The sequence below is a fragment of the Malaclemys terrapin genome, chromosome 6 (assembly GCF_027887155.1).
Source record: "Malaclemys terrapin pileata isolate rMalTer1 chromosome 6, rMalTer1.hap1, whole genome shotgun sequence".
In the NCBI taxonomy this organism is placed as follows: domain Eukaryota; kingdom Metazoa; phylum Chordata; order Testudines; family Emydidae; genus Malaclemys; species Malaclemys terrapin.
This window is the reverse complement of record NC_071510.1, coordinates 41931060-41944594: the sequence shown is the minus strand read 5'-3', so window position 1 is coordinate 41944594 and position 13535 is coordinate 41931060. Positions and strand designations below refer to the sequence as shown.

The following is a 13535-nucleotide window of genomic DNA, read 5'->3' as shown; positions in this document are numbered from 1 at the left end:
TACTGGACATAGCTATTAGTCAACCATTGATACTAACTCTGAGGACAATGTATTTAGTCAAGGATGCACACTTCACTCAGATTCAAGATGCCTAAAATTGATAGCCTCAAAGCTGTGTGTCAGATGCTTATAAGAGAATTACCTTTCACAAATTATTTCCATAATTCCAAAAAGCTCATGGCTTGATTTAGGACAAAAGGACAAAAAGCTATGCATTTTGCATATTCCAGAGCGTGGGAAATATTGACTTGAGGAAAGGGATTTTAGGCCCTAGCCAGCCCAAATCCTTATCATCCTGGACTACCTGCAAAGCTAGGTGAATATTATCATTAAAATAAACCTCAATGAAGGTGCATGTTGCTGCAATAATAAACATCCTAAGTAACAAGAATTCTAGTATTGGTGCTAGAAACCCAGTTGTAAAAAGTTTCCTAAAGCAGCAGACAATATCAGCCTGACTACAATGCCAAGATCAATATCATGGAAAATTTAATCTAATCCCTCAAGCACTAATAAAACCATCATTTGAATCTAGGTGTGTGCGCGCCCACGTGCACAGTTGTCGGAGACTTTTGCCTTAGCGACAGTAGAGCGTTAGCGGTTCTTCATAGACCTTTGTTCTACCTAATTTGCATCCAAACCTGTCGGCTTGGCTGCTGCATGGTTGAACGAGCAGGAGTAGCAGTGCTCAGCCGATGTCCAGCAGATCCTTTTGGAAAGTAGAAAGCCTGCGACCAGAGCGATCTACCCGGCCAAGTGGAAATGGTTCACCTATTGGACCTCGGATAAAGGTGTCCGGCCAGAGCTAGCCTCGTTGCAGCTGATTTTAGACTACCTTCTGCATATCAAGCTCCACGGCTTGTTCCTTTCATCGACCAAGGTCCACTTCGTGGCCCTCTCGGCCTTCCATCTGTCGCTCGAGGGCAGATTGGTTTCCACCCAGGACATGACGGCTGGATTTCTCCAGGGCCTTGAACTTCTCTACCCACATGTCAAGGACCCTGTTCCCTCATGGGACTTGAACCCGGTGCTGTTGCGGCTCACGGCTCTTCCTTTCGAGCCTTTGGCTTCCTGTTCTCTCCTTCTCCTGTCCTGGAAGGGTGCGTTCCTTGTCATGGTGACTTCAGCCCATTGAGTCTCTGAGATTCGGGTGCTCACCTTGGAACCGCCTTATGCGGTCTTCTACAAGGAAAAGGTCCAGCTGAGACCACACCTGGCCTTTCTGCCTACGGTGGTCTCTCAGTTTCATTCAAGCCACGACATTTACTTACCGGTCTTCTTTCCAAAGCCACATAAATCGGAAGAGGAGTGTAGACTGCGTGCCTTGGACTTTAGGAGGGCTGTGGCCTTCTACATTTACCGGAGGACCAAGCCATTCTGTAAGTTGACACCATTGTTCATCTTAGTGGCTGACAAGATGAAAGGTCACCCTGTATCCACTCAAAGAATTTTTTCTTGGATCACTGCCTGCATTTGCTTCTGCTATGGTCAAGTGAAGGTGACGCCCCTGGCAATTGTCACCGCCCACTTGACCAGGGCGCAGGCCTCTTCGGTCCCTTTTCTGGCCCAGGAGCCTCTTCAGGACATCTGCAGGGCGGCCACCTGATTCGCCGTCCATACAGTTACTCAGCAGGCCTGGGACAATGCTGGCTTTAGTAGGGCAGTACTACAAGCCAGGAGGCTGTGAACTCGGACCCCACCTCCATTAGATACTGGTTGTGAGTTACCTAGAATGGAATTGACGTGAACATGCACTCGAAGAAGAAAACAGTTATCTACCTTTTGTAACTGTTGTTCTTCGAGATGGGTTGCTCATATCCATTCCATTACCCTCCCTCCTTCCCCTTTGTCGGAGTTGCCAGCAAGAAGGAACTGAGAGGGCGTAGGGTCAGTGGCACCTAATATATTGACGCATGAGCATGGCACTCAAGGGGGCGCCACAGTCGACCCTCCGGATACCGCTAAGGCAAAAGTCTCCAACAACTGTGCACGTGGGCACGCACACACCTAGAATGGAATGGACATGAGCAACACATCGCAAAGAACAACAGTTACAAAAGGTAGGTAACCATTTTTTCTGTAGTTTTCATAATGACAAGGCATTACTGAGAATAGGCTCTGACTTTGCACTAAAAGTGAGTTCTATCTTCTACTGATCTCAAGGTTTGTACTGCAATCCTTTCGTCCAAAACATGGATGTGAAAAAGAGAAGAACTGACACAAGCTAGAAATGAGTAGGGACATAAAAATTGATAAGAAATCAAAGACACTTTTCATTCAGTGAAAGGAATAAAAATTTCAAAAATATCTGTCACCAAATAGCTGAAGTTATGCTTTATGGAAACATATAAGGTCAGTGACCAGGCATTCTAAAGAAGGCCTACAGTCTATTCTGTGAGAAAGACAGATACTTCATGGATGAAATGAGCCCAAGCTTTATACAAGGAGATATGTAAAACGGCTACTGTATTGTGTTCAGTGTCTAGATATTGGAGACTAAAAGTGCAGGTATTTTCAGATATCACTTTTGGCCGACTAATCCTGCCTTCAGTAGTGTTTTGTTGATTTATCACTCTTACTTAACCTTCTCTATTCATAGTTTCTTTCCTGTGATTCTCCCTCCTTTGTTTTCTTCCACTTGGCTGTGGCCAAAACCTCTAGTGAACAGAATAATGTCAATAACATGATGGCATATATCACATTGGTAGATGTGCAGGTACCTGCACATTGGTAGATGTGATATATGTCATCATGTGCCAGCAATGCCCCCTGCCATGTACATTGGCCAAACCGGACAGTCTCTACGCAAAAGAATTAATGAACACAAATCTGACATCAGGAGTCATAATACTCAAAAACCAGTGGGAGAACACTTTAACCTGTCTGGCCATTCAATGACAGACCTGCAGGTGGCTATCTTACAACAGAAAAACTTCAAAAACAGACTCCAACGAGAGACTGCTGAGCTGGAATTGATATGCAAACTAGATACAATCAACTCAGGATTGAATAAGGACTAGGAATGGCTGAGCCATTACAAACATTGAATCTATCTCCCCTTGTAAGTATTCTCACACTTCTTATCAAACTATCTGTACTGGGCTATCTTGATTATCACTTCAAAAGTTTTTTTCTCTTACTTAATTGGCCTCTCAGAGTTGGTAAGACAACTCCCACCTGTTCATGCTCTCTGTATGTGTGTATATATATATCCTCAATATATGTTCCACTCTATATGCATCCGAAGAAGTGGGCTGTAGCCCATGAAAGCTTATGCTCTAATAAATTTGTTAGTCTCTAAGGTGCCACAAGTACTCCTATTCTTTTTGCGGATACAGACTAACACGGCTGCTACTCTGAAACCTGTCAAAAATGTGATAGTTGACTGAAATGTTCATTTCCTTTCTTCTAACTTTCCTACTTATGAGTCTGATCTTGCCTTGGGAGACCTTATGAGAGAATGTTAAAGAATTGTTTTTTAGAATTAGTTTTCCTAAAATGCCATATTTGTAATGTTGATAGATTACCTAGCAGGATTAAATATAATTTTGATGCTCTAACAGGTTTTATTAATATGTTGCTACAGCTTTGGAAGCACTTTTTGGTAGGTCACAGCAAGAGGTCTATGCCACATCCTTTCGGCCAAAAGATCTGTGCTTAACTGGTTAGTCTCTAAGGTGCCACAAGTACTCCTGGTTTTTTTTGAGGATACAGACTAACACGGCTGCTACCCTGAAACATAACTGGAGATGGGGAACCCTATTATGATGACTAGTGAGTGGTACATGCATGGGAAATTAGAAGTAAACCAGTAATCAAAATTTCCAGTCAATGTGCCTTTTGTGAGTCTTCCATTGGGAATTACCAGTAAGGGTCCATCCTCGTTTGTAGCTGTCTGTGCTTCTTCCTCTTGGGTCCAGGTACCGTAGTCAGGTGTGCATGGGGGTGATATATGGAGCTACAGAATCCAGTTTATTGACTTTCCCCAATTTCACAGCTATTCCTTCTCTCCTCCCTAGAATTCTCGAGATGGTGAACAAGCTATTTTGCTGAATAAAATATGTCAGATCAGTCCATATCTCAGAAATATCCAGCTGCCTATTCCTGTCTATTTTGCTATCCCTAAGTGAGTCAGAGGGGACAGACAAGCCAGGACTAATTTTCTCCAAATTAGTTTCCTTAAAATTAAAAAAAAAATGTTTAAAACTTTCTTCTTTTCCCACTCAGAATAGTGCATTGAAGTTATCTTCTACCTTAGAAATAGATTAACAGATTCCATGGGCAGAAGGAATCATTGTGATCTTCTAGTCAACCTCTTGCATAACACACAAGCCATAGAACTTCTCCACAATAATTCCTAGATTATAGAAATAGGTGTATGCAGCCCACCAAACATTAATGAAGTTCGTAAAAGCTCTTATTTGAAATAATTATTTATTTGATTTATTTATTTAAATTTATACAAAAGATAAAAAGAATCCATAGTATTTATTAAGATTGGTTCACATTTGTAGTATGGTTCAAGAACTAAGCAGTCTGTATTAATTCATTTGTTGATACTTACATATTCTAAGAATTTTACTTTGTTGTATAAGTCATTATGGTGCCTGAAATTCTTAATGAGTGTGTTGGTCATTCACTACTATGAGTAGGTAAGGTCTAAGATTAGGTTTTCATTCTGACCATTAAAAGCTTGTCAATATTGCATGTGATTAGAAGATTTAATTTACTTTGGCTTCGAAGATGTTTTATTTACCCTTCTAAAGGAGAAAAAAGAAATTTCCTGCTGCACTTGAAAGTAAAATTACAAGCTTTTAGTTTCAGCGTTGAATTAAAACCTGGGACGTTTGGTGTAGACAATAACGTGTATGTAGTGGAACAAAACTTTACAAACTAGTATTTAGAAAAGTAAATTAGTTCAGGATGAAGGAGCCCAATAAAAAAACAAATAGTTACTATTAAGCTGACACGTTTATACAATACTATTTGATAGATAGTTGATAAGGTCAGGCTCTTAAACCGTTCAGTCTGGTATGTAAAGTGTTGAAAACAGAAGGACCCCTACTGTGAAATTGAGTGTATTAAATAATCTTTAGGAAGCTTAACAAACAACATTAGAGTACACAAAATTTGCAGTAAAACATGTATTCTTAACACAGTTGCTTTGCCTGGGTTTTGCCTATTAGGCTGAAGATATGCTAATCTTGTCACATGCAGCAGCTGGGTTTGTGCAATATTCTTTTCCTTCTCCTAGGGGTTAATTAGCCTTCTTTCAAGACGTGGCCTATTTAGCTGTAGATTCGCATGATTCAGCCACTACTGCCAGTACAAAGCAGAACTGTTAACAGGCGGGTGTGTCCTACTGCTTAATTAGCCAGAATAAAAAGGTCCTTTGTCAAACAAGCATCTGTTGCTTGTGATACACCTGACAGTCCTATTAGGCAAAGATGACTAGACTGAAATTGGGCGTGTCTCTCCTTCAACAATATACAGCTCATTTACATATGTGGAGCATCACTGAAAAACTGCAGGGGTTTATTTAGTTTATCAGAATGGATTAGTGTAACTGATAAATATCACTTAAAGAAGCCTGTAAAAGAACTATACTGACTAAACTGCTCCAGGACATGGCACTAGCAACAAGCCAGTGAACAAGGACACCATAAATGTTGGATGTAAAGCAGAGCATATTTCACGTTTAAGGAAAATCCTGTGATGTGTGAGCAAATCATGTTAAAGAATTATCCTCATGGTGTGAACCTGGACATTGTAGAAATAAAAACAACAAGTAGTCTGGTGGCACCTTAAAGACTAACAGATATTAGTCTGAGCTATGTAGTGTTCTACTCCCAGATCCCTAAGTGGCCCCCTCAAGGATTGAACTGTTAGTCTTTAAGGTGCCACCGGACTCCTTGTTGTTTTTGTGGATACAGACTCACATGGCTACCCTCTGATGATTGTAGAAATAGAGGAGACAAACCAAAATACTTCTAAATAGATCTGAATTAATGTGTTACCTTTAAATTATCCTTTTAGTGAAAATTGGCAGCCGCGTTTATAGTCCCCAAACATGCTTTAGCATTCTAATTGATCTACTGTTAAATCAACCTACAGAACTAATCAATTGAAGTGCCTGTGGCAAAATACTAGTTAGGATGTATTGTAGTTCCACTGGGGAGAGAGAGACAGCAAGTTACATCCTTAAATGTAGAGGGTTTATTTTTGTTTTTGTTCCTTTCATTTACTAGATTCTTAAATTTGCAGACTAAGGCCCTTCCCAATGAGGGCGTCTGCATTAGACATTTTTCTCACTGTTGCTGCCATTGGTAACTCCTGGTGGGAGCAATGGTGGGAGCACTTGTGTAAATAGGGCTCCAGGCTGCTGCAGGTGAGCTAACCCCCGTTTCTTCTTCGAATGGGGTCCCTGTGGGTGCGCCACTTTAGGTTAGCTAGGTTAGGTTATGTTTTACCTTAGGTTTTCTTTATAAAAAAACTGTTTTAGTAAGATAGAGATTTTTTTTTTAATGGCCAGATTTTCCTCTTTCCCCGTTGGGCAAACTTTTATCAGGCACAATGCTCAGCTCGCCCAGATTTAAAAAAATGTGACTCTTGCCATGAGCAATGGCTGTCTCAGACAGTCATTCATTGTGTGTCCGTTGTTTGGGGGAGACCTATATCCCCCCCAAAATGTTCATATTGCAGTAACCTGAAAGCCAGGGCAAGGTATGACAGAGATCTCTGCCTCAAAATCATTTTAAATGGAGAAGTCCCTTCAGCCTACTCCTCCAGGAACAAAATCTACATCAGCAGATGGTTGCCCAAACAAAACTTCTGCTAATGGGAGTGCTTAGCCTTCCAAATGATCCAGGAAGCGAGCCACAACCTCCCCCAATAGGGACACTCAAAGAAAAAAGAGGTCCCTGGCAAGGTTGCTTTCTTTGGTGCCAAGTTCAAGTAGAGTGAGCACCTTTGAGGCTCCGGGCACTTCCAGCACCATCCTTCAGCGGACCTCTGCTGAGCCCTGCCATTCCAGAACGGAGTTGAGACGTTCCTCCTCCACGGCACCGACCACCCCAGTGCGGGAATTGGCACCGAGATGGACTCAACAGGCAATGCTGCCCCCACTGGCACTGATTCAGTCAGCAGCACCAATGGACAGGCCAACCACAGCACCAACCATCTTGACAAAGGCACCGACTATATCCACATCAGTGGCACCGCTGCCTCAGAAACGTACTGCTTCACAGCAATTTCTACAACGCAAGGATATAGCAGTCTTCCCACTGCCGCAATCACCCTTGCTCAGTACCGAGGGATCTCCGGGCCAACTAACTGAACAATTGCCCACTTCTCTGGCTCCACATCCCTTCTCCAGTGATGAAGAGGAGGAAGTACATGGGAACTGTTTCTCCTCCCAGCACTCTTCACTGACGGGACAAAGACCAACATGAAAGCTGCTGAGACCAAATCTCTCCATCCTTGAGATGCAGCAATGGTATGGGCATCCCTGGCTGGGTCCACTGGTGATCTTTGTCATGCCTTGCCCTGACTTTCAGGTTACTGCAATGTGAGCATTTTGGGGAGATATGGGTCTCCCCCAAACAACGGACACACAATGAATGGGTATCTGAGACAGGCATCACCTCACGGCAAGAGTCACATTTTTTAAATCCAGGCGAGCCGGGCATTGTCTGATAAAGGTTTCCCCAATGGTGAACGGGGAAAATCTGGCAATTAAAGAAAAATATCTCAATCTTACTAAAACAATTTTTTTTAAAATAAAGAAATAGAGCTAACCTAAAGTGGAGCAGCCACAGAGACACACATCTAGAAGAACCATTGTTACTGCACATGGTGAATAATTTCTTCATCTAACCCTGCTCACAGCATGACTACATGACGCAAAGTTTAAAGTTAAAACATTATCATCTGCCAGTGCCTTTCTCACGCTGTTGCTCTGTTTGTTGATGATGTAGCTTTTATTTAATGATTATTATTTATTATATTGGCTTAAAGCGTCACTTCAAATTGTTATTTTGTCTGATCTCCCTGTTCTGGTTCAGAAAAATCTAGGTACTGTAGGTAGTAGAGCAGTAATTCAATAGGTGGCACCCTTTGCTGAGTAATTAAAGAACAAATGCCCAACATAATTTTAAGGACCATTTTGCTAGTAGAATTATTGGCTTTCAGACAAACTGTAAAATAAAGGACTTGACCACTTATGAATATTAATGATTGTGTATAACTTTTTTTATCAATAGTGTTGGAATTCGTGTGCTCTTTCCAAATTCCCATTACATCTGCCTACCTACATTTCAGGTTCCAAGGTTTCAGGTTCAGCTTCCAAGCAGCTGTATGTGTGCTATTTTATGTAAATTATTTAATGAGATAATTTGCTTGATTCAGACACGTGGAAAAGAATCCATTATGTGGTCCTTAGAAGGTGGGGTGGAAAAGTAAGTGCCCCAAACTGGTTTGGGGGAAGAAAATTATATAAAGTGTAATCTCATTTCTCTGTACCAGCCAGGAAAGAGGTGATGCCAGACTAGAGAACAAAGAAATAAGGTTATTGTTAGGTGGTGTGCACACATTAGCTTGCAGATCTGAATGTTCTACATCCCTCTGTCCTCAGTTCCTCTCTGCCAGCAACACTGGGTTACAGAAATAGTCTTCCCATTGTCTTTGATGCTTTTTGTCATTTTTGAAATAATATTTCTTAAAACTTCTTGTGTTTGTTTACCAGATTTTGTAGTTGAGAACTGTCTGCTCAGTGAGCCATACAAAATTGTAAATCTGTAAAAATCCCACTCTTTTAAGAGTTGAATGTCACATGACAAGATTTGTGTCACTTGGAGACAGTCATTCTTCCAGAAAATTTGAAGTGATGGACATTTTGTAGAAAAGCAAGAAGGGATTGGGATCTGTATCAAATGCATTTCTGTCATGTTGGGATAAAGGTTTCCTGTATGCTGTTTCTCTTTCGCCTTGTGTAATAAAGGAAATGAGATAAAAGGCTACCCATATGATCTCAGTGCCTCTTTATGGCCAGGTGTTGCTTAGTAGCTCTCTCCCTATGGTCGCTCTGGGGCTGTGGTGGTCTCCCTCTTCCTGTTTACATGGTCCTCTGGCCAGGTCATTTTAAAGTCTCTCCCCTTCCAGGGCAGTTAATGAAGAGAAATAAGAGGAATTAACACAAATGAATTATCCTTAATTGGGTTAAGGCTCTCTTCTTTCAGAGGGCATTCATCTGTCTGTGGCCCTAAACCGAATTCACATGTAATAGGGGTGAATAGTTATCTCTCCAGGAGAGTCAGCCTCTGGCCCTCCTTTCCTTCAGGAAGGGGCTGTTGGGCAACAGTCATCTGGGAAGTTCCTGCTTGCAGTTTGCCCTCTTTCCAGGAGCCGAGGACTGAAGGTCAGGTCTGCTCCCTCGTCTGCCATCAACTGACATGAGTGTCTCCCTCTTAAGCTCCTCCCTCCAATCCTAACATCTCTCATGGGTGCAATGGGGAGGAGCCACCCGAGCCCACATTAAGTCTTGAGAGAAGTGCTAGATGCTTGCTTCAGGAGGGCAGTCTGTCTCTATACTGGGCCCTTAGCCATGCTGAGTGGTGCTAACTTAATCTAATGAGTCACTTGTATAACCTTCCGTTCTCCTTCATAAAGTTGTCTCTTCAGCACCCAATGTAGGCAGTTAGTAAGCAGTAGCGATACCCAACTAATGTCCAGATTCTTCAGCCCTTATTCAGACTGAGCAATACTTACATGAGTAATCCCAGTTTTGGAGGAAGATAATTTAGAAGATTCTAAAGACTTTTCCAATTGTACAGCTTCTTCCTTCCCTTGTTCCCCACTTCATCATGTTCATATGATTTTGTGCAGGCAGAGGAAAACTGAGGATGCAGGCCCATTGCAACGTTCTCTAGAACATTTGGCCATGGTAGCTCAGTGTGTGTTTGTGTGTGCTCTTGAAGTGCTTCCAGTGCTTGAAGTCATATGTGAAGATCCTATAGTCTGGATTTGTGAAGGAAGTATTTTATTAATAGTGATGATACTAGTATTCCTTTTCTCAGTCAGAGTACTTTAGTTATAGATTCTAGAGTTTGTGGCCAGAGGGGACTGTCAGATGTTCTAGTCTGACCTTTGGTATATCACAGGTCATTAAATGTCACCTAATTATCCTGTATTGAGCCCAGTAACTTGTGTTTTGACTCAAGCATGTCTTCCAGAGAGACATCTAGTGTGGATTTGAAGATGTCAAGACATGGAGAATCCACCACTTCCCTTGGTAGTTTGTTCCGTTGGTTAATCCCGCTCTCTTTTTTTTAAATAAAGTCTTATTTCTAATTTGAATTTTTCTAACTTCACCTTCTAGCCATTGGTTCTTGTTATGACTTTATCCACTAGATTAAAGAGCCCTTTAGTATCTGGTATTTTCTCCCTGTGAAGGTACTTATATGCTGTAATGAAGTCATCTCTCGGTCTTCTTTCTGATCAGTTAAACAGGTTGAGCTCTTAAGTCTTGCGCTGTAAGGCATTTTCTTCAGCCGCTGAATCATTTCTGTAGCTTTTTTCTGCAACCTCTCAAATTTTTCAAAATCCTTTAAAAAATGTGGACACCAGAACTGTAGGTAGTATTCCAGTATTGGTCTCACCAATGCTATATGCAGAAGTAAAATCACTTCCCTACTGCTACCTACTACTCCCTTGTTTACACATCCATGGATCACATTAGCCCTTTTTTCTATAGTATTGCACTGGGAGCTCATGTTGAGTTGCTTGTCCACTCTGACCCATAAATTCTGTATTAGAGTCAATACTTTCCTGGATAGAGACCCCCATTTGGTAGGTATGCCTGCATTTCTTGTTCCTAGATGTATAATTTTGCATTTGCCTATAGACAGTTTATACTATAACTTATCTGAAGCAAGAAATAACTGGCTTTAAGAAATTACCTGAATCAGCTACAGACTAAGTACTGAGTCATTTCTAAGTCTCCAGATTTGTTCCTTCATGATTGATTTCCTGCCTGAATCACAGACTACAAATAAGTCAGATACATCTCTATTCATTAAGATTATTAAATAATAGAGATATTTGGGGCATAAGTGAGAGCAGAAGATGCCCCTAAATATTTAAATATGTGAGTGTTTGAGCCTGCATTCTTAGGGGGGGAAATCCCTTCCACATGGCGACTCTTCAGAAAGAAAAAAGTAAAAAAAAAAAAAAAAAAATCTGGTATTACATATTTTACTCATTGAACTTTTTCAATATACTTTGTTCATTTTATGTCAGTACTTTCTGAAAACTGACTATCTGGGATACACCGTCATTTAAAAATGCCTTTTTGTAGAAATTACTTACAGTTCTCTAGAATTAAGGACAGTCAATAGGAATTGTGTTTGATGTGTTCAGTTCAATACAGTGGTTATTGGGGAGGCTTTATAAGAAGGCATGTTTAATACTGGCTAAATAAAAATGAAATAGAAAATACAGTTTCTAGGACTAATTATAATGGCTGCTGTATAGATAGCTTCAAGTGTCCAGAATTAACTATTATGCAAAGATATAGGGGTTGATTCTCCTCTCAAATGAGTTTTACTGTGGCGTAACTTCCAATGACTTTCATGGGGTTGAAGCTAATTTATCCCATGACAAGTGGAGAAGAATCAGGTTAATTTCTCTAAAAGTTCTTTACTTCACAGCAGTAAATAGGTTCAAAAGCACCTTGCTACTGAACTAACATACACTGTTATAAAGCAGGCTGGTAGGTAAACTAGGAAAAATTACTTATTGTTGGCATCTAACGCTTGAAGTACTCTGTTCTCAGTTTTTGTTTCTGTGCAGCAGGCCATAAGTAGAGCAATAACCTGTATAACACTACGTACACATTTCCTTATATTTTAGGATACAGCAGCTGAGGGGCGGGCGGAAGAAATGTGCACATAGCCATGTGATGGCAGGGGGGGAAATCTTTTAGCTAATCCCCAGATTGGAATTTGGGCAAATGTTACTCTTTTTTAAGATTAACATAAGTATAAGTGACAACAAGCAAAAAAGTTCATGGGGTAACCTTGATTTTACATTTTAATTTTATTCAGAGACCACGATGCAGACATCAGAGACTGTGTCGGACACAGGTTCAACAGTGACTTTACAGACATCTGTGGCTGGCCAGGCAGCAGTGCCCACGCAGGTAGTACAGCAAGTACCAGTACAGCAGCAGGTAGGTGGCTGTTAGTCTTGGAAAAAACATGAAAAGTCAAGTCACAGCTGTGCCTTTCCTCAAATATAATGAAGGACTGATTTCATATAGGTCTGCTAAATGAACTCTTCTGCCTGTTTTTATCCATTTTATTTTGCTAAAATCAAAAAAGCTACATAAAAATACACATTGTTTCTAGGATTTATTCCTTGAATAAGATCATCAAGACATTTATCAGAGGTGTGTGTATCTATTACTACTTGTGTGTGCGTGTGTGTGTGTGTGTGTGTGTGTGTGTATATATTTATATATTCAAATAGTAATAGATAAATTATTATTTTACATGATTATATTAACATTAATTTAAATGATTAAATATTCAAATTAATTTATTTGAAAGGTTAATAAGGAAAATATTCCTAATATTAATGGCCAGATTCTTTCCCCTTTCCCCCCGCACCCCATGAATCAGTGTAAAATAAATGCAAAACGAGTATTACTTTTCACCTCTATTCTAGCCTTCCTGAAGATTCTTACACAATCCCTATGAAGAGTACTGGGCAAGGAACATGCAGTGTTCGGCAGTGTTTTTCTTGTTAGGAAGTTGTATGCTAAACTCTGATGACACCCTTGATTTGAAAGACCCACTCTAGAATTCATTTCAGCAGCTGAATCTGTGCAAGATCTACAGTGTAAATTGACCTGATTTTGGGGAATAGGTAATTGGGTGCAAGAGTTGTGCCCTATATTTAAAATAGTGTCCAAGGTTTTTTTTCCTCATACATGTAAATAAATCAGAATTTTGTCATGAGTGTTTTGGGGATTGTGGATGACATTGATGTTATCTTGCACTGAGAACTGTCTTTAAATAATTATAGAATCATAGACATTAGAAATGTAAAGGATCTTTTAGATCATGCAGTCTGTTTTCTTGCCGATGCAATCTTGTTCCCAGGAGTAAACAGTTTCTAATATTTTGTCAAATTTAGTTTTAAAATCCCAGGTGACATTGTTGACTTGCCTCATACTTTTCATTGTTGATCAGTTTTTCTTGATAAACCTAACTTTCTCTCTTCTAATTTCATCCCATTACTTCTGCTTATATTCCTATGTATAACATGGAATAATTCTGTTCCCTTCTAGGATATTAATTCAGCAAAACTACTTAAGCACAGAGTTAACTTTAGGCACATGCTTAAAATCACTTGTATTCAGCAAAGCACTTAAGCACATACTTAAGTCCCATTGAAGTCAATAGGATGTCAGTGTGTACTTACATGCTTTGTTAAATAGGGATGGTCTTAAGCATGTTTTAAAGTTAAGAATGTCT

General features: G+C 40.4%; 1 protein-coding gene across 3 annotated transcripts in view; it reads left to right on the top strand.

Moving 5' to 3' along the window:
- RFX3 (regulatory factor X3) overlaps positions 1–13535 on the top strand; it is a 230499-nt gene that overhangs the window by 96659 nt on the left and 120305 nt on the right. For all 3 annotated transcript variants that reach the window (XR_008445484.1, XM_054032733.1, XM_054032732.1), the window contains exon 2: positions 12102–12226. Coding sequence is in view for 2 of the 3 variants with exons in the window: in XM_054032733.1 (XP_053888708.1) it covers positions 12110–12226 (117 nt within the window). In the remaining variant the exon portion in view is untranslated. The remainder of the gene's footprint in view (positions 1–12101; positions 12227–13535) is intronic.